The following is a 27,301-nucleotide window of genomic DNA, read 5'->3' as shown; positions in this document are numbered from 1 at the left end:
TAGTGCGTTTGTCCTCCTCGTGGATCAGCTGAAGAATTGTGTAATGTTTTCCTCAGCTTTTTTAGAGATAGGCTAATCATATAATTTGAGTAGTTTTATTTCAGAGTGAGAGTACTCTTAATTTCGAGTAAATTTTAATCTTACTGATCAGAACTACCATTATGAAATAGGTACTATCATTCCAAGCTCTTACAATTCCAGACTAATGAAAACCCTACGAGCATCACAATCGAGTTAGAATTTATATATTATATAATATATATAATAATATTATATATTATATAATATTTTAGAATATAGTGCAAGAAGTAGAAGTGTTATTATTTTGGTTAGACCCTAAACGGTTAGGGGTTCTAGCTAAACTATCTCCAAAAAGGCAACCAAAAATTATATGATTGTAAAGTTGCATGGTGAAAAATACACTTAGCTAAGCATGCTTCTTGTTCCTTTGTGGCTAAGTCAAGATGAAGAGGAAAGAGGAGAGGAGAGGAGAGAGAAGAGAAGAGAAGACTGCAAAATCCAAGATGAAAATAAATAATGATTGACGACAAAAGGCAAAAAAGTAAAAAGTGTATTTTATTTGAAAACGAAAACTAAAAAAACTGACAACCTACACTGACACTGGACACTATTAAGTCTTGTTACTAGTTTTGCTTTGTATTTTAGCCGTTTCTTTAAGAATCTCGATCTGTCGATTAAGTGTAAATGTAACAGATGTTCTAAACATGTTTTAGGAAGGTTTCTTGGTTATAACAACTTGGAATTGTAACATAACCTCCCATAAGGTACTTCTGATAATTTTAACTTTGAACCATGGCAGGATTCAGCTTTGGGGCGCCAACAACATCAGCACCATCCTTTTCCCTTGGAGGAAACACGTTAGTAGAATATTTATTTACAGGAGTAATTTAACGAGCAATTAACATAGGTAGGTAGGCACCTAAGTTAGCCTACCCTAATTTAAATCTTGTAGGCCTAGGCCTAGGCCTATGTTAGTTCTTTCACATCTTGGCTAGAGATGGGTCAAGTCACAGTTCTAATAAAAAAAGGGTATGTCAGCCTATACTTCGGCCGCTTAGAAAGCGAACTGCGTGCTAATGCTAACCAAGGCTGTGATACACCAGGTACTAAATTTTTTGAATCCAATAAGTAAGTTAATCTGTTTCTAAATCCCAAGTCGGCTTTCGAGGGGGCCTGTCAACTATGGACGCAGTTGGTAGCCTTGTTGCTGCTTAAAATGGTTTTGAAAAGCATGAAAGCACACTCACCACCATGTGTGACCTTTCTAATGCTTTCGACTGTGTTCCGCACGACATACTTTTCACAAAAACTTGAACAATACAGCATAAGTTAAGAGGTGTGGAGCTAAACTTTTTTCGGACCTATTTGTTTAACCGCACACATAAAGTCTTGTACAATAAGTTCTCTGAGGGGACGGTAATGAAGAGTGGCGTGCCCCAGGGATCGGTCCTTGGCCCATTTCCATTCTTAGTTGTAATTAATGACTTGCGTCTTAATGTTAATTGTAATTCCATAATTTTTGCTGATGATTCAACTTTTTTCTGCAGTAGACCTAATCACAGTTTAAGTTAGATAACCTTAATGTTCATATGATCAAGTGTCTCATTGAATATAACGATTGGTTCAAAAGTGGCGGTTTTCTATTGAATAGGCCTAATAGACTCAATCTATTCTATTTAGGCCTAGTTTATGTAACCATGATTCAAATTTTTCTCAACTCTGTATGATAATGTTAAGTTATTGGGTATATAACCTCGGTTATAAATTAGGCTTGAGTGTACACATTAACCATGTTTGTAGTAGGCTCTCAAGAGTAATTTACTTACTTCGCAAGCTTATAAAATATATCCCTAGACACTACCCACGGATGGCCAACTTTTGCCTTCTTTAATAGCATTTTAAGCTATGGTATTTTACTGTGGGGCTGTGGTCATGATGTTAGTACCTCTTTAGAATCTTGCTCCTCCTACAAAAGAAGGCTCTAAGAATCATTACATTTTCTAAGTTCAGAGCCCTATGTAAACCCTTGTTTATTCAGGAAAAAATACTCACTGTTTTTAACTAGGCCTAATTAATGTGTGTCTTTGGTAAAGGTAAATATTAATTCTGTAGGTTTAACCCATTGGCGCCGACTTATGAGCGTTACTCGTACGGCCGCTGCAGGCCTGGAGGCTGACTTACCGTTCGCTAGTTTCTAGCGCTGCCAGTCATCGTAGTTCCACAAAAATCCGATAGATAGGATAGGAGTCAAATGCACTTCTGTAGATATCTGTGAATCCCGCTGACTGTTTGTGGACCATAACATATAATTTTTATCCCATTAAAACAAATTTTATTCCTGTTAGAAAGACACACATTTTTCGCTGTTGTGAATGGTGGTCGCTGCTAAATTGTAACAAAGTAAAATCATTTTGTATAGTAATTTAGGGATTTGAATGCTAAACTATAACAAACTATATTGTTTTTACTTGGTGCAACACTGTTTACCACTGAAATAAACGTCAGCTGTCAGCATAGTTTGCATTTCAAGAAGTAAACATAGCGTTGATGATCTTCAGAGTTATTGTTTGTTGTGATTGTGTAACTGAATGTCACTTAGTAGTGTTTTACTAACCGTATTATGATTGATAGCATCGATAAATTGAGAAGTGTTTTGTGATGGAAAACCTTCGTAGTTCTGAGGTGGATAGACTACTACTTGAAAGTGGGAGTGAGGATGAGTATGACGACGAATTAGAAGTAGTAGGCCTACATGACCAACACCAAAATCAGTGGAATGACAATTTGGTTTTAGCTGGTCTTAGTTCCGAAGAATTAGACCGCCTACGTGAATTTGATGTGCTAGATTTTGATGCTACAAACTTTGAAAGTATTTAAATCGAAAGTGAAAATAGTGCGAAAAATGGGAATACTCTACTCCACGCCGATACAACCGATCAAGATAACGACGAAGTTGAAGAGAACCTTTTTGAGAATTATGTCCCAGATTATGAAGCAGTAAGTTGTAATGATATCGACAAATGATATCGAAATTGGTCAGGGTGATCATGCTTTACAGCATTGTTTAGTAGATGAAGTTACTACTGGAATTAGTAAACAAACATAAAGAAATCGTACCTATACAACCTGTTGAAAAAAGCAGGGCGGACTCTTAAGTGGTTTTAGCTAACTAATGTTACTGATCCTAGTACTTCTCAAAAAAGAAAAACATGCATATCTAACAAAAAACGGAATAGGCCTACCAGTAAAAAAAAGTTTCAAAAAAACAAACAGTGGGCAAAATACAATTGCCAGTAGCCTACCAGGCAAACCAAAAGCAAACCAAACAAGAAAAACAACGAGACTAAAAAATTCATTGATAGTGATTGGCCTTGGTTGGATGAAGATAACAAGCCTAAAGACATACCCTTTACCGCAACTCCAGGCATCAACGAACCATATTTACGGCGCCTAGGCGATAATCCTACAGAGTTGCATACACTCATGCAGATACTTGGGGAAGAGTTTTGGCAGATGATCTGTGTCGAAACAAATGATGCGGAGAAACAAATAAGCATTGAGAGGAGAACAAAGCTGAAAAGTGATGTCAAATGGCAGAAAGTAACTCCAGGTGGCCACCAGCTAAGAATCAAAATCACATAAGAACATTTAAATACACTATGACATATACAACAATATAATACCCAACAAATATAACAATACTTAAGCTAAACAAAATTACAGGCTAGATATTCTGGCAAAATCAGGTGGAGTCATGTCCATGTGTAGATCTCACTCTCAATGTCTGTGTTATTGATGCTATAAAATTCCACTAGTCCTAGAGCAAAGTCACTGCAAAAATTATCGTTCAACCAAGAACTATGTGTCCGAAATCCTCAATGATGTAGGTTTGCAGCAGTCATGTTGGTCTCAGAGAAAGATAAATAGGCCTATTGTACAAATTGGAAAATTCTTACTTTTGGTACGAAGGTGTCGACCCACGATAGTCCATAGGCTAAGGCACACACGGATAATGCAGGCACTGATGAGTCATCCAAACAGCTGACGGTAGCTTTCACTTGAAATTGCTAAGCTGGGTTGGTATTGGGATTTTGTAGTTCCTTCAATTTCAGAAAGCAAAATGTGAACACTCTTGCAATGTATTGGGCTTCAAGCAGACTGTAGGCTAGCACTACAGCTGAATAAATTCTTGAGATACATGAGGGGGCCAACCTCTGTATTTGAAAGTAGCAATAAAATTGTGAATGTTACATCGTCTACCGTGATTCAGCAATATTCTGAGAAACCGTAGCGGCTCTGTAGATATCATCATTGTTCATCGTCTTGCGTTGCGCAATCACGGTAAAAACATGATCATATCCCGCGGCCGAATGTAGACATATTATCGTCTCCCGCAATCACGGATAAGTCACTGTTCTCATGCGCGATCGCGGTAAATTGAAAATTCCAGGTAGAAATACAAAATTCACGCATAATTTCCGGTTCAAATAACTCACGCGTAATTCACGGATTTACCGGTATTTCTGGTCCGTGGACACCCTGTTGTTGTATATTGCAAAGGGGCGCTACTATTAGTTTTGCCTATGGCGCTGACAGGGTCAAAAACGGGCCTGGTATACTGTATAAAAATATTGGATTTTATGTACAAACCAAAGTATCTCTTTCTATACTTATTTATTGTTTTGTTAACATTAATTAGTTTTGTCTTTGACAGAAAGGAAGTAACCACACAGTCCTATTGTTTGCCTCAATGAAAATGCATTTTCATTTGATATAAGTTCTGAGATCCTTTCATATTTTAAACAGGTCGACCGGGGGATTCAACTTTGGAGCAACACCCGCCACGACATCAGCAGCCACTAATCTTCAGTTTAATTCTCCAGCGTCTACATCAGGCAAGTCACATTTGCTGAAATCATAATTTCATATTTTTTAATTACATAATATTAATTTATTTATATTCACAACTCAGATAAAGTATATTTACAAAAAACAACTTTATTACACACATAATATGTATTAATTATTTGGCAAGTTGGCAAGTATTTCCATGGTTCAAAATCACACAATCCCTGAAAACAAAAATCTTTGATATTTGGCAAGTATTTCCATGGTTCAAAATCACACAATCCCTGAAAACAAAAATCTTTTATGGAAAAAAGTTTATTATAATTATGATAATACCAATTCACTAGCCTAGGTTATATACAGAGTGGCTGCACCCCAAGTACCTATATAACTTTTCAACCCCCCCCCCCTTAACTTTTCAACAATTTGAGATATTTGAATTCGGTTTGCGGCACCCTTCTTAGAAATTAGGGGCTACAATATGGTTAGTTTTGAAAACTTTGCCCTTAGGGGGTAGGGGGTAGCTCAAAATCTTCAAATGGCAAGTATAGTCGAGTTTAGTATCATTTTACAGGTCTTGACAAAACTAAACAATTGACATTTAGAAAACGACATTGACACAAAATGTTATAAGACATATCTTTAATTTACTTTCCGTAAATTTAATAACACGTAAAATGCTGATCAAGAAGTTATATAAAGAAAACCTAAATCGGACCAATAATAACAAAATGGCGCTCTCCTCTGCAAGAATAGGTCTTCTCATGCTGGTGCTGCTTTTCTGGTTATGTTCCTTGACATTTTTCCATTAGAATTTCAATTTTCCTACTTGGCACAAGTGTTAATTTTCTTTCACAAACGTTGTTAATTCCCCATGACCACACTAATCCTCCCATAAGGGTGGGAACCATTACTTTGTTAATCATTAGTCATCTAAATCAAATAAGTTCATAACATTATTTTGCTGTAGGAGGAACTGTCTCCTTTGGTGCCAATGCTAACCAAGCCAGTTCTGGATTCTCTTTTGGTGCTGCCCCCACTACTCAGCCAGCTGCCCAGTTTAAGCCAGGAGGGTTTAGCACAACAAATACACAGCAGCCGACAGGTCTAACATTCGGTTCAACACCGGCCACAACACAACCCACCATCAGTTTTGGAAGCACGCCAGCGACCAGTCAGACTCTCAGTTTCGGCAGCACACCCGCTGCCACCTCACAACCCCTCAACTTCAGTGGTGCTGCTCAACCTACTCTCAGTTTCAGTAACAACACTGCTGCCACACAAGCAGGACTTACATTTGGATCTACCCCAGCAACCACCCAGAATACACTCAACTTTGGGCTCTCCACTCCTGCTTCTTCTGCTGGTAAGCTTAGTTTCGGTATACAACAGACAATTCTCATTATAGTAGTGTTAACTTCAAATACAAAATTATACCTAAGGTGTCAATTAAGGTTGCATAAGATGTTTCATTTTTTAAATTTAAAATCATTATTTTCCCTTACTTTTGTGGAATATCTTACAAAATATTTTTGTTTATAGCTACGGTATATTACTTCTAATCAATATTTTCCAGTCTCCAAGATATATTATAGGTACATCTTTTTGTTTTATATCTTAATTGAGTTCTTTACCATACTTGCTAACGTACCGTACATGATTAAGTTTTTCTTATGCCTCAATAGGCAACGGGCCTAGCATGCCATAAACACAATTTTTAGCAAACTTTTCTGAGCAAATTACATTATGGAACAGTTACATGTACAACTGTATGTTATCTGTGTAGGTACAGGGTTCAGCCTGGGAGCTGTTGCTACACAAGGTACAGGTCTAGCTGCCAAACCAACTCTGACATTCGGCAGTGCTACCACTACTGCTGCCTCCACTGCTTCTACTCCATCTTTGCTCAACTTTTCTGCTCCGAAAACTACTGCTTCTACAGGATTTTCACTTTCAGGTAAGAAGAAAATACCACCTATTCTTAAAAACTTGCATTTTGAAAATGGACCCAGCTGTCCTTGATCATTTGGCTTTTAATAAATGGTCTTGACTAAATGAAACAGCTGGTCTTAGTCAGTAATAAAGCTACACAATGCATCACACTCCATTATGTACTCATATTTGGGTTAAAATATGCACATAGGTGGCAAGGCGTATGAAAGAAGGTGTGTGCATAGTGACGTCAGTGCGAGCAAAACGTGTTTTATTTTCCCAAATCATATGTTTTCTTTCAATTTCCCAAAGACATTCGAATGACAATCATTACGAATTAGCATTGAATATATAATACTATTTAGCGTTTTGTAACCAATATAGTGTTGTATACAATATTGAATATACTGCAGTAGTGTTATATAGTATATTCAATGGTGGTAGTATATAACATTTTGATAGTGAGTACCTTTTAATCGAAAAACAGTAAAGCAGTAAATACTGTAACTGTGTCTGCCTAACAGGCAATATATATTTGGGTGACCATAAACAAATAGTTTTTTTGGTAATTATTTGGACGTAGTGACTACTCGCAAAAGTGAAATTTTTGTTTTTCATAATGACCTAAATTTCACGCTGAATCCGAATATGACGTTTTTATTTTTCGGAAAATACCGGAAATTCCCGAAAAAAGGGAAAAACGGGAAAACATATTTTTTACTCAAAATACGTCATGTGGGTACTCAAAATACGCGGGATATTGTGTAGATTAAGAATATGCAAGAATTTTTTTGATCCGATGAAAAACACCGGAGATAGGGTGAAAAAACGGTGAATAATCGGTTAGGTTAGGCTTGGTTAGGTTAGGTTAGGTTAGGTTAGGTTAGGTTAGGTTCGGTTAGGTTAGGTTCGGTTCGGTTCGGTTAGGTTCGGTTCGGTTAGGTTTGGTTAGGTTTGGTTAGGTTCGGTTAAGTTTGGTTAGGTTCGGTTAGGTTAGGTTAGTTTAGGTTAGTTTATCAATAACATGAGTATTGTAAGTAAACTAACCTAACCTAACCAAACCTAACCTAACCTAATCTAACTCAACCTAACGTAACCTAACTCAATCTAACATAAACAATAATAATAAAATAAAGACCAGCTGATCAGCTGGTATTTTAACACAAACAAACGTTAAACAAAAAATCTAAAATAACATCGCACATTTTCGAGTTAGGTTAGGTTAGGTTTGGTTAGGTCAGGTTAGGTTTGGTTAGGTAAGGTTAGGGTAGGTTAGGTTAGGTTAGTTTACTTACAATACTCATGTTATTGATAAACTAACCTAAACTAACCTAACCTAACCGAACCTAACCTGACCTAACCAAACCTAACCTAATCTTACCGAACCGAACCTAACCTTATCTAACCAAACCTAACCTAACCTAACCTAACCTAACCTAACCAAGCCTAACCTAACCGATTATTCACCGTTTTTTCGCCCTATCTCCGGTGTTTTTCATCGGATCAAAAAAATTCTTGCATATTCTTAATCTACACAATATCCCGCGTATTTTGAGTACCCACATGACGTATTTTGAGTAAACAATATTTTTTCCCGTTTTTCCCTTTTTTCGGGAATTTCCGGTATTTTCCGAAAAATAAAAACGTCATTTTCGGATTCAGCGTGAAATTTAGGTCATTATGAAAAACAAAAATTTCACTTTTGCGAGTAGTCACTACGTCCAAATAATTACCGTTTTTTTATATAATACCTTTTTGCAGCCCCTACTTATGTTTTATATAATTGAAAATCTCTCATTTAAGTAGCCTTAGTGGAAAATTAATAGTTACAAACAAATTGTCAAGATTGTATTTACATATATTTACATTTAATTAAAATCTGTCGTTACTGTACGCGATTCACTAACGATTGTTTTTCAACCCACAGATGGATTCGAGCAAGGGTATCAAGTATCAAAGTATTCGTATCAAGTATTTACTGCTACTGCTTTACTGTTTTTCGATTAAATGGTACTTACTATCAAATGTTCTAGGCTACTGCCATATTGTATAACACTTCTACAGTATATTCAATATTGTATACAACACTATATTGTAGTGATGGGCGGATCCAAGAAAATGTCGGTACCGGATCCGGATCCAAATTTTTCAAGATCCTCGGATCCGGATCCAGATACACACTGTTTAAACACTTGTCACAGTACTGTATATTTCGACGTCAAACACCTGTATGGTTGGGCAATGTCACAGTACTGTATATTACGACGCCAATAACCTCTATGATAGGGCAATGTCACGGTACTGTATATTACGACGTCAATAACCTGTATGGTTAGGCAATGTCACAGTACTGTATATACGATGTCAATAACCTCTATGGTTGGGCAATGTCACAGTACTATGTATTACTACGACGATAACTTCTATGGTTGGGCAATGCACATTAAATTTACACTTTTTTGGAAAAATTTTTGTGACCGTTAGACATACAACTACCATAGGTGGCATGATAAGACCTAGGCCCGGGACCGATTTACTTTTTAATTTTGATGTCCCCAGAGGCCAAAAACACCATTTGTTCAATTTTACTTCCGTGAACTTGTTATTGTTTAATAATAACATATAAACTTGAATGAATTTGCGAACCAGCATAATTGGACCATGGGAACGGGGTTTTATGGGGTAAAAAATGGTTTTTCTCATTTTTTTTTCAAAACACAAAATTTCCCAATTTCTCTCTAAAGAACTAAAAAAAACAAATAATTTAGTATATCAAAGTGTTTTTTTACGGTTATTAGTAACGGATAAAATTCAGAAAATTGTAAATTTAAAATTCCCATGTACTGTAATTCTTATGGAGAATATTGTAAAATGTTGTAGTTTGCTTGTTTATAGATATATTTTGATCAAACTTGGCAAATTTATGTATTTTATACTAAGCTATTAATATTTTACTAAAAACACACTTAATTAGTTTCCTTGTAGTAGCAAACCTAGGTACTCGTTAAACCTAATGTTATTTAAAAATAGATTTGAAAATCAATTCAGACAAATGGGAATTTGCTTAGTCGGCAGGTTTGCTGCACTGGGTATTTTTTATGTCATGTTGGATTACCGTGGTTTCAATTATCCATGGCCTCCCTCCCCTCCATTACCCTCAATAATCGAGGTTATACTGTACTATATTTTAACCAAAATTGTTTTGGGAAAATCTTTCTGAAAATCTAATTTTTCTCTTATTTTATGTGTTTTTGTGGGAAAATCACATAACTATTTTCATTTGACCACCAATTTGATGTAAAACAGCTTTTTTATAAGAAATTTGTTAATTTTCAACTGAATACTGATCTGTACAACTTAGGCCAACAAGATGACGCATGCAAGATGAAAGGGCTTCTTCTTGCAAGAGACAAAATGTTTTGAAATAATGAATCTCATGCATTCAATGTAATCTGGGACAGTGTATATGAAGAATCTAGCTATCTAGCTATATATATATAATAGGCTAAGCCGTTTTTTGTTAATCGAACTCCTCCGTTATTATTCGCCCGATTTTGACGTTTGAGGTCTCAAAATAAAGGTTAAAACGTGTAGTTGTGCCCAACGGTATTAGATTTATGATAAAGTCGTTGGTAAGGGCGTCAGAGGCCCTTAAAGTCAGTTTTTTCTCCATAAGGATAACATGGGAGATATTTTTAATTTATAAAAACATATGTTTTTAGTTGAAAATAGTCAAAGTCTACTACATAAAAAATTAGTGTTTATTATGACTGTTAATGTATATTAAATTCTATCACGTTTGGTAACCAATGTATATTAAAGTATACTAATAATGGATCATACTACTTTATTTTAAAGCTGGGAATAGTAAAATTTAGTTGAGAAAAAGTTACCATGATTTACAAAACCGTAGGCTACTGTAATATTTAAAATCACAAACCCTTGACATTCATTAATTTGACACGAAACAGCTGATCTACCAGACAATTTATTTATAAATCAAAACAAAACAAATCCTATACTACTAATTCATGTTTGTTGCTATACAAATTTTTTTAAATTATTTGTTGTGTACCTAACCTAAAAATGGGACCCCAGAAGATTTGGCTGCACATTGTTCAGGTCTTGATACAATAGCCTATCCCTTGCTTTTCCCTTATGGAGGGATCGACTTGACAACTACACACTCGAGGCCCACAGGCTATCTGTTAGGCTTCAGTATTCTGCTGTGGTGGTAAGGTTAAACTTCAATATATAGTTGCAATTTTTACCAGAATTGAAGGTGAACGTCTCGGTTTCATTTATAGGGAACAGTCAAAACTTCGAGCAGAGCTATATATGAAACTTCATGACGCAATACGTGCACGAGCAGGAAATTAAATAGTTCAAATAGGCTAAAGCTGATAGGAAGCAGATGGATTCCCTATTTTGCCAGCAAAAATGCTTGGAGTTGGATGCGCTGTTTCATCCAACCAAACGTCGTTGAAAGTATACAAAATGGTCAAAATGAAAGACAAAGCCATAGCTCCAAAAACAGTGACTGTGATTTGATCAACAACAAAGTCTTGAAAAAGTTGCCAGGTGAGCCCAAGGTGTACGAAATCATTTATAGTTTGCTTGGAGATCATTTAAACGCCCATCTAGAATGCCCAGCAGAGTTTTTAAACAATATGGAGGTCGGTGGATTGCCAAGACACAGATTGATTTAAGAAACGGGGCAGTGGTTTTATTGATGAGGAATATCAATACACCAAAGGGCCTCATTAATGGAACAAGACTCCAAGTGGCCAAAATGGTTAACAATTTAATAGAATGTAAAAGTCCTAACTGGAACAAGTGAGAGGGGACATATTTTGATTCCGAGGATAAAAATGTGCCCGTTGGAAACAAACTTACCATTTAAAATGGAAAGCTGCCAATTTCTGTTAGCTTTATCATTTGCAATGATAATCAATAAAGCACAAGGGCAATCACTTAAAAGAGTAGCACTGCTCTTACCCAGACCAGTTTTCAGTCACGGGCTTTATGTTGCTTTAAGTAGGGCTACATATTTTGATGGTGTACCCATATTCATCACGGAAAATTCTGACCAGGGTAATTTTCCTGAAGGTGATTTCACAACTAAAAACTTAGTAAGTTATTCAAGGAAGTACTTTTGTAAATAAAATAGGATAGAAAATGGATTCTCTACTTTCCATCTAATGCTTCATTCATTACTTTTTATTTTCGACTTAGAATCAATATATAACACGATGGTTTTGTTTTCTAAATTGATATGTTGTTTTGCGGCGCGATGAGCCGCGGGTTCACTAGTTACCTAGATATTTCATGTAAGGTGTTACATAGGTTTTCACCCAACATGGAAACCTAGAAATTTGGGAATTGTACATGAATGTTAATGACTGGGATAGAATTTAAGAATTTTGCAAGAAGCTGAGAAAATTGGATTTTTGAATAATCTGCAATAAAACCGCCCGAAAACATTGATTTTTTGTTTTGCGTCATTGAAAATTGTGATTGCGGGAAACTATCACGAATCACCTCAGATGTGGCCGCAATTGTAAAAAATTATCATGGACTCGCATGAAAAACGGGAAAAAGTTCTCGCTAGGGGTCTGCGGTGCACCGAAAAAGTCGGTACGGTACGGTACAAGCTTAATTACCGTCATCGGTTCGGTACAGCATTTTATACGGTACAAATTCGGTTCGGTACAGCCTATTATAATAATGAATTACTTTCAGGATAAAAGTCTTATCAGATGTTTGTTTACGATCGTCATAATTTATTACGAGGGTGATGATGCAATAAAAAACCCATTAGCAGTCCCAAATCCATTAACATTTTATCACAATAATAATTGTTGTATTCAAGTACTTCCAAGAGCTGTTTTATCACTGGAGTTTTATCACTTTTATTTCTTTACGACTTTCCCCAATTCTGTTTTATCAAAAAAATAATAGTTTTATGATGACTGTTAAATGTTATATCTAACTCAGTCAGTATTTTCGTGAATACTCAATTTGCCGCTGGCCATTGCCTGCTGCAATAAAACTGTTTATGGCTACATATTAAACTTGTAACTAATCTACAATCTTATTTTATAAGTTAAAATATTTGTAATAGATATTTTATCTTTCTATTGATGATAGAGATGTGCGAGTACTCGAGATTTTGAGTACGAGTCGAGTACGGCCTTGAAACTCGGCAGTTTCGAGTCGAGTTTGGTTTAAAATTGTAAAAAATCAATATTTGTTAAAATGTAACTTGTGTTTGCATAAAATGCTTTATAATTTGTATTATTATAGATTCTACAGTAATACAAATATTTCTACAGTGTATAAATGAGCAAGAGGTAGTTGTCCTAACCTATTTTTATAGCTGTCACAACAGAATAGGTCAACTCAAAGCAGTCGCCGGCGACTGACTGGCAATGGCATAATCTGGACTTGACACAGAATGACATGATCGGTAGTGATTTTGTTTTAAAGTACTGTTTCACAATAGAAAATTCCACTACTAAACTGTTACAAGCAATAAATCTATGTTTAAAATAAAATCAGAATAGAAACACTACAAACGGCAAAACAATAGAAGGGAGGGAGGGGTTGTGCAATGACCTCGAGCATAGCCGTCTCTAGTAATAAGGCCGCGGCGAGCGAAATCTGGCAACGTCGCATCAGAGGCATAGTCTAGCGGGCTCCCGCCATTAGTTTGCACTGCTACACGGCGCATCACAGGTGATTAACCTGTTTGTTTTACACAATTAGGGACACTATGGTATTAGTGACAGTGTATTATGCCTCATAAGTGTGTCGTGCCGGGGTGCAATAGTAACCACCCAAAATCATTAAAAACTGAGGGGTATATACCAGAGGGTATAACTCACTATACCATACCACTTATGTAATTAAGGAAATAATTACTTATATTCTAGTAGAAATCCAAGCTCCTTACTTTTTAACTGCCAAGCTTCAAACAGACTGTTTAGAGTCGAGATTCGGACAATATAGACAGTTAGCGGGGGATAACTACCACATTTCAGTGAGACAGCAGACAGGTTATGGAAGCTGAACATAAAATAAGAATTAAAAGCTTACTGGGCCTCCATTCGGTTCGTTATGGAGAAATTCCTTTCTCCGTTAATGTTTGTGAATCTATAATTGTTACACAAAGTAAGTCTAGCTCCTATTCCAACCCTAAAAGCAAGACACAAATGAACCAAAGACTTATGAGTGTATTAGATGATAACTATTTGGATAATGTGGATTTTGACAAATCAGGCCTACTGTATGTGTGTGGCTATATTAGCTTCAAAATAACGACTAACATACAATGTAAAAGTTGTATTTCACTGGTTGTAAGCCCAATTAACACAGATGATGTTTATTTTCAAACTATTAACCGGGGTGGTTTATCTGTCCCTAGTGATTTTGTGGTTTGCATAGGTAAACATGTACTAGGTATTATGCAGACGTTAATATCAGAAGAGTTCGAAGAAACATTTTTACTGAGCAGCGATCAGAGACGTGATCTAGTAACTTTAGCCGAAATCGGCATTCTTAATGACAACAGTATTGTAGTAGACTTAAGTATATCTTGTGAATGTGGGCGGGCTTATGCAAAATTAGCATCAGATGTGATTTTTAAAATGTCAAATGTGCTTCTTAGTAACTACACAAAAAGGAAAAATTACAAACTAAATGTAAAATCCAGTAAAAGGAAAGTCACAATATTATCTTAAGTTACTTCATATTTCTGAACAGTGTAATCTCTTTTTGAATAAAATATGTTTAAAATAAACCTTTCTTTTTTATTCAAACCGGCTACAATCTCTCTAGGCCTATTTTTAAGAGTATTTTCTTTAATAAACTCATTAGGTTCCAAATTGGATCAGTTTTTATTACTATGTATAGCACTTGTGCATAATATTCAGGGTTAAGTGGTGAATATACATTTATATAAACATGTATTAATTAGTATTTCGTAATACTATGTGTAACATTGTAAGCACCATTTCATGCTAAAAATGAATCTATTGTACTGTTTCCAGTTTGATAGCTTTTAATGTGAATAAGGGCAGTTTTGGCGAAACGTTGCACGTTTTACCGCTGGCGGCAATACCCGGAGTTGGACCAGGGTGGGGATGAGTTGCGGCGTTGCCACAACGAAGGCCGCGGCCTATTACTAGAGACGGCTATGCCTCGAGATGAGCCGGCAACAGCGAGTGGTGTAGGGGGTTGGGGGGAAGGGGAGGGTGAGACCTTGGAGCTATATTTAGACCAGACTAGACTTTCACCACTTCCGAAATGGCTGGGTAGAGGCAGGGGGATTACAATAGCAGGTTTTTCCTTGCCTGGTTTGACTTTTGTCTTTTTGTATAGGAGATTTGAATCATCAAAAATATAATTTGAATTGGCCACAATTAATTATTTAGCATTGAAAATACAATCTGCAAGGGACCAGGAGAAATATTCAAATTAGAGTTAATATAATGATTTACATTTTTATGTCAAAATACAACATTGCACAATCATGATGTTTTGGGTCATTGACCTTAATAACGCATCTGTTATAAGTTGATAATTATAAATTGATGCTACCGTGGTTGAAAATAATTATTCTGTAAACTTTTAAAACATAGATAACTCATAAATAAGTATAAAATCATTCATAAAGACAATAGTAGCACTCCTAAAAAAGCTTACAAATATCTCAAAATAATTAAGTGCTAGCTAGCACTTGGTCTTCTAGGTTAAATAGTTTGTTTTCCTTCATGACAACTTGCATTAATGTGGTTAATGTGCATGGAATACAATTGATTATAGTGAGTTAGGCCTATGTCTAGGTTTCATTTGATTTCTTTAACTACTATTGTATGAGCCTATTACATTATTCCGTACAATTTCCAATCTACAATTGTTTTGTTTATCAGTAAGGTAGACTACTTGTAGGCCTATTTGCACTTTATTTTTAACATGTATTTTGAGTATTTTTACAGAATGTTTGTTTACAATTAACATACAAGATTAAAAAATTTAATTTTCTTTAATTTCAAAATTTATTTTTATTTTACCCACTGTCAAACCATTGGAAATTTTGTAGGCCTACTGTTACAAAAACCACACCAACTAAAAGAATAATGGTAATAAACTTAAAAAACTAAAGGTGAAAAGGTAGGAAATAAAATTTCAAGTTTTAGAATAAATCTCTTTATTAAACTTGATATTGTAATTGCAACCTTAATAACTAATAGATGCAAGTATTGAGTAATTTTAGCCAAGTATTATGCAATATTACTTATCAATAGGGATTAATGTATTTAATTTTTGGATAAATAAATATATGCTCACTTACCTATTTTTCACAGAAGTAGAAGTTCATTTATGAGCTCTATTGTTGTTGTTTTAAATTATTTTCTATGCATTATATTGATATGTTACTGCACAAATATTAATAATTAATTTATTTATAATCATACTTCAGCTTGTAACAAGGTTGTTTTACAAGTTACATGCTCTAGGCCTAAGGAGTTACTTAAACTTACACATCCTTCGATCTTTTGGGTTTAAACTCGACTCGAACTCGAGAATCGAATCTTTTGCCAATTACTCGACTCGAACTCGACTCGACCTGAAAAACCTGTGCTCGCACATCTCTAATTGATGAAACCACAAGCATAGTTGTTGTTGTTTGCATATTTTTTTTTGTTATGCAATCCTACTCGGTCTCAAATTATGTCATTGCATGTTCTGTATCTTGTCTTATATTGTTAGCTCAAATGTTTTTTTAGTTTCCTGTATTTTTTATTGTGTTGAAGGTAGTTTATGCAATCTAAATCTTATGAACTAGATAGTGATTTTGCTACCCTCATTGTAACCTAATCAATTTATATATAGGCCCTCCTAGATAATTAGGTCTAGGCCTGGGTCTTTTGATTCTTTGGAACAGCTTTAAAATATACTAAGAAAATTTGATTGAGCCTGAGATATAAACTAATGATTGATATGATTGATATTGTGGATGTTAACTTTGTAAATGAAAAGACAATAATCTTACTCTGTGATAATCCAAATTTTAGTTTCATAAAAAAACTTATTACCTACCGGTATCTTAGTTTTGAATCTGATAAAAAAAATGCTCTTTGCCATTACTTCATCATAACCTCCAATTTTTCATTGTCGTCTGCTGTGAACAGCTGACAAAACTACACTGTCTTCGTACTGAATGCTTTTATATGTTTTTAACAATTTAAAAAAACAACTAGACATTGTGTTGGTTGGAAATAATTTACCAGTTTTGTGAAATTATCTTGTCAATAAATGTTTCAAACATGTTTATTCATAAAAACTCTTATCCTATTTTTAAACCACTTTATCATGGCTATTCAAAGTATCTCAGAGTAAATAGGTAAAGCCTTTATCTTAACTGTGATTTTTCTTGATGCAATCCTCGTAGTAGTAAAAGGTTTTGTTTTAATAATGTGTGGTACAGTAATTGTTGTTAGAAAACCATGAATGTAGGATACTATCCATTTTCATAGTAATGTCAATGTATTAAAGTTAAAAATAATGGTTTAAATACAGTTCTGAGAAGAAAAACCCCAAAAATACGGGTACCCGCGTACCGTACCGATTTTGTACCGAGAACCGAGGTACAAAATATTGTACCGTACCGAACCGTACCGACCTTAAATTTTCTGTACCGCAGACCCCTAGTTCTGGCTATCAAAATATCCAAGCTTTAGCCGCGATTGCAGATGACAATGATAACCACAGGAAATGATGGTGACTCAGGACTGCGGGAGATATCCAGGATTTTACCGTGAGCGCGAAAGACTAGGATAGGATAGCGTTTCTGTGATCGATGGAGAATATTCAGAATTTTGCCACGATCGCAGATGACGATGATATCCTTTCCGTGACAGGTTTTATGTTATAATGCCCTTACTTGATTGTTGTAGTGTCGTCTGGACTGGGGACTGGAACAAGGTCCCTGTTCACTGGTTCCACCACCACTGCACCAACTGCTATCTTCAACTCCACTTCAGCTCCTGCTATCTTCAAAGGCCTTGGTGGTGTTGACACTACCACTACCCAAGGTAAAGTTGACTTATCAGACATCTGTCTAGTGAATTTAAGAAACAATGTTATTTCACGGTGTAATTAAAGTTTGACGGTAACCATATCAAATTCACAGAAAATTTTTGAAAATTAAATAATCCATCTATTTGTGAAAATCTAAAATTTTTAAAGCGATCCCAAGAAATCTTAATTAATATTAATCTAAAGCTAGATGTATATAACAGATTGACTATTTTTATATGCCCAAGTAGGCATTGGAATGTTTATGTACCTTAATAAATCCAGAGAATACACAGTATAGTATGGCCTGTATATCTGATCAAATGTTTTATTTGTAGGTTCAGGTCAAAAAGATGCAAAATCGGTCAAAGAAAACATAGTGAATCAAGAAATAATGCAAACCTTTGATGTGTTCAAGTAAGTATATTGGCACTGACTGATGCTGTTAATACTGTACATGTAATGGGAAATGATTATTTTCCAAACAAAAGGTAGTCGGTAGTAAAAGGTAGTAAACGATAGTGTTCTGATCCTTAATACAGGGTACAGGGGGGGGGGGTTTGGGGTGGAGGGTTGATTAATGTATTGTACAGAGTGTCAAAACGTCCCCAGGTGGTTAAATATTTTAAAAACGAATAAAGATAAAGCTGCAAAACTTGGAACAAAGTTATTAGGCATAAAAATCATTTTAACACATTATATGCTGCCTCTTCAGGACAGCCTGCTAGGGGTAAGAAAAATCTTAAAACTAAGCATATGTTGATGTAAACATAAAATTAAAGGTGTTCATGAGTATATTACAATGGCACCCTTTCAAAGGTTTCTTGAATTTTTAATTATTACACCACGTTCTCATTGGAAAAATTCTAAATTCCAAAATACTGTATGCTCTTTTTTTAAGCATATTAATCTATGCTTCAATTAAAGATTTTATTCTGACCACTGAGTGGGTAATGCCCCATTGCAAATTCAAGAATATTTTGTACTGTTGCCTTTTTTGTCACGGCTGTCCGTTGTGTTAAACTTATTTTATGTCCAGTAACTTTGTATCAAGTTTTGTAACTATTGTTTTTGTTGTTAGTTTATAAAATATTTAACCGTCCCAGGACTTTTTTTTGACACAAAATCTGTAACAATTCAATATTTCCACTGATATTTTTGCATAGAGTAATTTAATTTTCACCATATGTTTTTTATCTATATGTCAATCAATCTCCCTTCATCAAACCATGTATAGTATTATGGCCAAACAGACCAATAGATAATTGATTCAATACAATATAATATAGAAAATTTCCAAATAACCTAATTTCATGTAAATATATAATAGTCTATAATTTTTGTAACAAATTTGCTTCAAATTCAACATAATTTTATTTAAAGAACTTTTCAAAATTATAATTTAGCTCTCTAGCAAATGTAAATTGTTATAATATATGTGTGAACAGTGGCCTACAATTTTCTGTGATTAAGTCAGCATTGACATGTGTGAGTACAACAATACATCAAACCTGCATCACTTCCAAGAGAGCTGAGCTAGTATGAAGAGATAAATTGTAAACTGCCTATTTTAATATCAAAATTTATAAAAAAAGGGCCTATATTTGAACCTAAATTATTGAAATTCGATTAAAGAAGAACCGTCCTTGTTAAGAACATTAATAATTACTACATCAAGAAATTTACCATGAAGAAGACATCCATTTTTGGTGAGATCACTCCAGTAGACATTTTCTTTCCTTGGAAGCCATTAGAACATTTTTAGGCCTAATTTTTGGAACATTTAAATACTAACATTCAAAGTCAAGAAACACCAATCAAGTCATAAATTCAACCAATCAGAAAATAATTTGAACCTATTTTATATTTCAAAACAAAATTTAATTAGGCTATCTTATAATCACAAGATTAAATTCAAATGCCGCTCGATCACCCCACCTGAGATAAAGATCCATGCAATAAGTTATAACACCTGAACCTAAATTAGAACTATTGTAATAGGCTTAGCCTAAAGCTTTAACTAGTAAATTCATTCCCACTCTTTGTAAACTTTAAGTATTGTGAACCCTTTCTTTTCTTTTACCATCAATTTTGTATTTTAATTAAATAATTTTAAGTTTCGATACTGTACATGGAGTTTCCATTATATTCTTAACTTTAAGGTTGATTACAAATCTTACAAAATTGTATTGGCCTAAATAACTTGCTGCAAAAGCCAGAAAATATTTATCACCCTGTATAGCAAATATTAATGTAGCATAAATATTTTACAATATAGTATCTATTTGGGTTTTTTTTTTAAGAAATTGTAGTGGTAAACTGTTGGTGAAATTGCATCATGACACCTGAAGCCTTCAATCTAGACTACAAACCTCGCCTGTGCTGCATTGCTGGTTTTTAATGTGTTACGGCCTCTAATGTGTATTAGGTGTGTGATTCTGTCTTTTTATGTGTATATTAATTTATTTTGGTTTATTTTGACAAGTTCAATTGCATTGAAAATGTTTAAAAGTTCTGGTGATTGTGTGTACACATAGTTTATCAAAATTGAGTAATGGCCAAACAACTAAACTACAGTAGATCACTGTGTGAAATTTTTATATTCAGTTAACTTTAAAAATAATATTTTGGAAATAGTATTATTTCTAATCAATAAGGTCAAATGTCAAAAAGGATTTCAAAGTTCTTAATATACCGTATATAACAATCTTACATCGCACATGTGCAGGCAAAGCAAGTTGAAACAAAATAAATGCACGTATATTTTGAATAAATAGCATAATAAATATACAACTAAGGGTGTAACATATAGCACAATGGCCAAGATTTTATGGGGATTGTTAGGATAGCAGAATAGCTGAATGAGAAAGAGTCCACTTTTCACACTTAATTTCACTCACCACTTTTCAGAAACTTTGTGAAGCAACAGAAAAATTTAAGCTGTGAAGTGTCACGTGCCCCTGTTAAACCCATGCACAAAGTCACTGAAGATACAGAAGCTTTGAAACAACTGCTTACCTCTGTATCAAGTGCCTTACAAAAGAACCGAGTGATTGCCAACAAACTGAAAGCTGACACAACTAAGGTAAGAACACACACAAGATTTACTAAATCACAGGAATATATGAATGAAGAATGTTTACACAACTAACTCGCCTGGGAAAAGACTTTCAGACAGTTGATTGTTTGAATATAAAACTTGAGGGCGTGCTATTGTTTATAATTAGGTCGTTTAAGAGAATTTGCCTTTTGGTAAAAAGCTATTACTGTATGTGGCTCGGAAAGTCCCAGAGTAGGGACCAATTTACTTTCTCCATTTTGATATCCCCAGAGGCCAAAAACACCAATAAAAAAAAAAATAATAATAATTTAGTTGTGTGTGTTTGTATGTTGTGTTTTAATTTATACGAGGTGTTAGCCCGTCCTACGTACGGGGAGTATTCAGTCAAAACGGTGTAGGCCTATAATTCAGAACAGCTAGTTTACAAATTTTATTGCAGCCTACAGTAGAAAGAGTATTAATTATCAATTGAGAAGTGTATAGGCCTAGTCAATGATATCACCTTCCATCGCATACCTACCTCTTCCATAATCAATATCACCACAATACAATTACTTATACTATACACAAATTTCCAGTAGGTCTGAATAGAAACTCCCTAAAATAAAACGAAAACATCCAATACAATTCACAGTACACATAATTATAACGTTGGTGTCCTGATATCACTAAACGAATCGTCCACACACATCCTTTATGTCAATTTCACTGCATCAATTGCTAAATAAATAAGTTTAAACAAAGAAAAGTAAACACAACAACATATTAGTTTGTTTTGTAAACAGCTGAGTCAAAAATAATATTCATTTGAACAAAAGAACTGGGCACATGTTGAAGGAATTTAAAAAGTAAAAACGCTAGTAAAGCTAGTGACGTAATTAATTGTCTATGTTTATTATCCATTCCGTTATCAGTTCCAATATCCTTGATAATTGAACCACCCTCATTGAATCCATGTACATCGTAATTCCCCATATTCATTTATTTAAACTATAAAATATTCAGCGCCTCCAAACGTAACCACAACTAAACACATGCCAAACAACTTTTTTAGATTTCATAAAAGGATGGTTAGTCTAATTGCAGTATCCTAGGTCAATGATGACGTTGTGTTCAATCTATGTCATTCATCTTATATCTTTGGATAATACCCGTCTGAGGTTGTGGTGGCAATTTAAAATTGTATTCCTGAGGATTCTTGATCTCCATCTTTATGACATCAATATTTCCGGGCCTAATCCAAGCAAAGTTCAGGCATTCAAAAACATTGTTTGTAAACAAAAAGCTGCCAAGATGAATTAAAACATGTAAAATTTGTGATTTTCCTACCCTTTCCAAAAAAGTTGAGCGGTAAAATAATTTGCATTTCTTTTTTTATTTAACTTGTGTACAGAGCCTCGACTTGTACACATCGATGGTGTTACTTATCTCGGTGGTCTACTAATCTTACTTATTTCCCATAATCAATGACAAAACCTGAGTAAATAACCTCATAGTTCTATAGGGCATTTTAACCAGCTGTTAGTTAAAACAAATTATATTGCTCTAAAACAAATCGAAGATTACAAAGATTGCTTTTTTAAAATAATTTGAACATCCTAGTATTTTACTATGTATATTAAATTAATCTGTCATCCTCTTACAGAAGAATTGAACGTATCAATGATTAGCATTACACATAGTATAAATAAGTCAACCCTAAGTATGTCTTTACATTTTTATCCAAATGCTTAATTTGCGACACAAAAGCTGAATGTTTACAGCTGTTATGTTAAGCAAATTAATTTATGCCAATAGCTAGTTTAGAATCTTAGCGTCGGCTGCTAGACTTTTTAAAAATTAAAACTTAATTTCTAAAAAACTGGGACCCTAAACTAAAATTATGGCTTCGACATTCCCTAGTTCTCAAAATTATCTTTCTTTCAACACAAAAATTATGAAAATCCGTCGAGTGGTTGATTCAGAATCGTGAAATAAAAAAACACTGTTTCGTTTTAATATTATAGATATAACACACATGTGTGTGCGTGTGTCCGTGAACACAATAACTTTGGTAATTTAGATGAAATTTAGCATGAATGAGTAAACCTGGATAAACTTGAATTAGTTCACAAACAAGCAAGACTGGGTCATGGGAATGGCATGTTATGGGGCTTTCAAGCTGTTGAAAAATTGGGTTTTTTAAAAATTTTACCCTTAAAAACACGGAAATGCACAATTTTCATTGCAACCATCGTATAGAGTATAGAGGTAAAATCTTGTTTTATATTTTAACATGTGTTCAGTGAAGTTCCATAATGTGCTGTTTCATGGCTATAACAAAGACTCTGTTACTCAGTGTCTCTCCCTGTGTGAGATGGCTCAACGTACACACGACACACCCCCGGGGCTGCAGAATGACAACGTAGCTCCTCTAGAGTTCTTCATTCAGTTGGTGTCCAAATTTGAGCGAGACATCCAAGTTCTCCGTCAAGAGATTGACAACACTGAAAAACATGTCAACTCATTATCATACCCTGCTATTCTAACCCCTCAAGGTAAGACAATTTCAATGTTTCGTTTTTTCATTGTAAACACACATTACACCAAAATGTTGATATGTGATAGTGAAATTGCATATATTGTGTTTATGAATACCCTGAACCCTAAATAAAAATGTTCAGTTCACCCGTAGATAGTTTACCCCTCTTAGATGTTTTTAATTCCGCAACTTCTTGCAAAGGATGACCCCATAACAGTTTGAACGAGTTTATACTTGTTAACAAAAATAAAAGCTTAGTTACACACACTTTTAGAGGACTTAAATTTGACCAAGTATATATCGTTTTTAGCACAGATGGCTTTAGGCCAGTATTTTGTGTTGGATTGGTTTAACAGCAGGCTTATTTACCAAAAAACATCAAGTATATATACACAGTGTAAGTAAACTAGTGGTTCCACTTAACCCCCGCCACAGCAAATCTGCAAACTAAGCGAATTTGCCTGATTGGATTAACACTAAAATGCCTCCTTAAAAATATCACATTTATTCCCTATTTAAATAGAATTAGTTTAACGAGTACCTACTTAGGTTTGCTGCAACAGGGAGGGTAAAAAAGGGTTTTTTTGTTTTGAAATATGTATAGGTTAGTAAGAAGTGAATGTATTTTCCAAATTTGATCAAAATATGTTCATAAAAGAGCTAACTACAACAGTTGACCCAGTTGACTTATATTCTCCATAAGAATAACATGGGAATTTAATTTACAATTTTTTTGAATTTTCTCCGTAACCATTAGGCCCACAATAATACTTCAATATAATAAATTATTTGTTTTTTAAGCCCTACAGGTTTGGAATGAAATTGTGAAATTATGTGTTTTTAGGGAAAAAAATGGGAAAACCCTATTTTTACCCCATAAAACCTCCCATAAACCCTCGTTCTTATAGTCCGATCATGCTGGTTCGCGAACTCATTCTAATAAATGTAGGTTTACATGTTTATACCAAATTTCATCAAAATCGGATCATTTTGATTTTTCATCAGGCTGCATGACAGCTTTGTCGCGCTGGTAGACCTCAGACAGAAACTACTACTACTTGTGTGTTGTTTGGTTGCAGAGTTGTCCGTGGCATTATGCAGGTTGCACGACAGCTTTGTCGCGCTGGCTGGTAGACCTACGACAGAAACTACTAACTACTTATGTGTTGTTTGGTTGCAGAGTTGTCCGTGGCATTACGCAGGCTGCATGACAGCTTTGTCGCGCTGGCTGGTAGACTACAGACAGCCCACGCTGGTGTGATCGCACAGAAGGAGCGACACCTCAGTCTACGTCGTCACTTCCTTAAGGACCACACAAACATCTTTGAGCACTCCTCCAGAAATGCATCTGCTGTAAAGAAACAACAGCATGCAAGTATTTTGCCTATGACAGGACCAACTCCTTTTTCCAGTTAGTATGTCATCTAGTATATGTGTTAATATATTTTTTATACATGTTATTACATATGGTTATCAATATAGGTGTTTGTAATTGATTTTTAATTTTATAAAAGGAAAGCAAAATATAACAAGAAGATATTTTAGGAATCAAAAATATAAGTTTTTAACCATTCATATCAGGTGAAAAGATTATATTTTGGAATTCTTTTCTGATATTTAAGTGATAGGTAAATCATTTTATATGAAACCCCCATTTCCCCAATAGTAAACGTTTTGAGTGGACTCAGAATTGGCTGTTGTAACATATCTATTTAGATATGTCACATTTTTAGAAGTTCCCACTGAAGAAATTGGAAAATTTTTAGTTGAATTTCCTGGGGACAATCCACTTCCCTTCTATAATACGTAGTGAACTTGCCAACAGAAATCGTTACACACAAGATTCAAGCTGGGCGCTGTCAGTAAAATAAAAACATTTTCATACCTTGGCATTAAAATCACAATCACCTTCTCAATGACCCCCTGGCAAAATAATAAAGTGTGATTATGAAGAAGTTTTAAATTTTTGATTTGTCTCCAATATTGTATCAGAGCCTGCACTAAAAAGAAACAGCATTGCCTTAAAATTTTAATGATATACATGAATACATGCTATTTTGTAACAGTAGTGAGTTCTCTTTCTAATTTGTTAAGGTTCAATCCATTTTAGCCTTTTTGATAAAATTGTGTGATACTCTATGTGAATTGTTGGATAAAATCATAAACAACTTCTTGACAACAATTAAGACCTGTTGAATTAAAGAAAATTCTTAGTATTACATTTAACTGAATAATTGCTTTGTAATTTTCAATGTAATAATTTTAAACCAACTGAAGGAGTGTATGAAATAGTGTATTCCTTGATGTTTTTTTTTTATAATTTTCAGGTATTGGAGGGATCCACAATATGAGTTTCATCAACCAGGATAAGCCTGTGACTTTCTCCTCTGGGAATTCAGCTCTCTCAGGTAATTCAAAAACCATAATTACGGGATGATAAAATGATAGTTTTTTTTCCCACAAGATGATTCTACTTGTGATAGACCAGACAACACTAAATGGAGTTTGTTGTAGTGAACACTTCAAGCCCTACCGCTGAGTAAAGCTCATCACATATTGCTTAGTTTGTTGAATCCAACCTGCGGTTGCTAGTGTCGACGTGTGCTTATTGTGGCAATCGCCCCATTTGGACGACAGTGGCATGGTAGCTCAGTTGGCTAAGGCGTTGCACAACGTGTGCTTGGTCTTACCATGAGATCTACTGTAATAGCTTGTGGATTTCCTATAAGAAAAACAATAGTTATAATTAAGAGTCTTCATCACCCTGCGTTTTGGGGATATGACCTTTGGGGGAATGTGTTGAGGACGGGCAGGTAGCGCGGGGTCATTATGCGCGCCATTCTGAAAACATCGTAAGCACACAACTACTAAATCGACACGTCGGTGATTCGTCTGCCGCCTGAGCCAAGTTTTGTAAAAGGCTAGTAGCAAAGTAGCCTCCGACAAAACATGCAAATTTCGTCCCCCGTTTCGGAGGCCGTTTTTCAACAGATTTTCTTGAATTGGAGGGATCCACAATATGAGTTTCATCAACCAGGATAAAATAGTTGTATTAGAGCTCTTGTACCTCAAAAGGTTGAAAATGAAAAAATAATTAGTTTTATCAGTGTCTAAAAGTGACTCAATTTACATTACTTTAAGATTTTTTTGTACTTAATTATTGATTTTCTTGGATATATCATGTATGAGGGCCCTAGAACCAACATTAATCTGTTAGGGAAAAAAATTTTAACGTATCTTCACACATCCCACCCGGAGCGAGGGACGTCCAAGGCATGTTTTTATTGATTTTGCAGGGGTGAAGAAGACTCTGAACAAACCAATCTCGATCTGAGCCGAAAAGGCAATCATTGTCTGCTTTAAAATCCTTTCAAAATTTACGCTATATGTATGTATCAAAGCACAAATGTATTAGTAAAAAGTATAAACTATTTCAATAAAATTTACTTTTTGATTATTAAATAATCAAAATTAGAAATTTAACTATTGCTTGTAGGTATTGTTTTTCACGTGTAAAATCAAAAGTTATAATTAATCATAGTTTTACTGTTTACTTACCATCAATGATTGTGATTCAAGGTTGGGGGACTTCTGCGATATCCAGTCTGAATCCCTCCTCAACATCAAACTTCCTGCAGTCGCCCGGGTCAAGTTTGCTGAGTTCTCCTCAGCCCGTGGACAACCAGAGTTTCCAGCTTGGCAAACCTCCCCCTGGCAACAAACGAGGGAAGCGATAAACCATCATCATAGACTATGTTCAAACTATTGAATAATTAAATTTGTAATATGATTTTTGTAAAAGTTAAGCTATTTAAATAAATCATCGTATCCAAGTA

The 27,301-nt window shown here is 34.8% G+C and overlaps 1 protein-coding gene across 1 annotated transcript; it reads left to right on the top strand.

Annotated features, from left to right (window-relative positions):
* Nucleotides 1-515: 515 nt before the first annotated feature.
* On the top strand, nt 516-27,301 carry LOC128985662 (nuclear pore complex protein Nup58-like). Its single transcript, XM_054405423.1, has 11 exons — nt 516-878; nt 4,828-4,916; nt 5,840-6,235; nt 6,656-6,826; nt 17,763-17,900; nt 18,222-18,300; nt 20,794-20,968; nt 23,283-23,481; nt 24,646-24,876; nt 25,793-25,873; nt 27,045-27,301. Exons 1-11 carry the CDS (start codon nt 814-816, stop codon nt 27,200-27,202), a joined length of 1,782 nt encoding a protein of 593 aa, XP_054261398.1. The 5' UTR covers nt 516-813; the 3' UTR covers nt 27,203-27,301.

The sequence above is a fragment of the Macrosteles quadrilineatus genome, unplaced genomic scaffold, assembly GCF_028750875.1.
Source record: "Macrosteles quadrilineatus isolate MER2022 unplaced genomic scaffold, UCM_ALF_1.0 Scaffold_2__2_contigs__length_208266976, whole genome shotgun sequence".
NCBI classification, from domain to species: domain Eukaryota; kingdom Metazoa; phylum Arthropoda; class Insecta; order Hemiptera; family Cicadellidae; genus Macrosteles; species Macrosteles quadrilineatus.
Note: the sequence above shows the minus strand (reverse complement) of the source record. Positions and strands in the feature narration are given on the sequence as shown.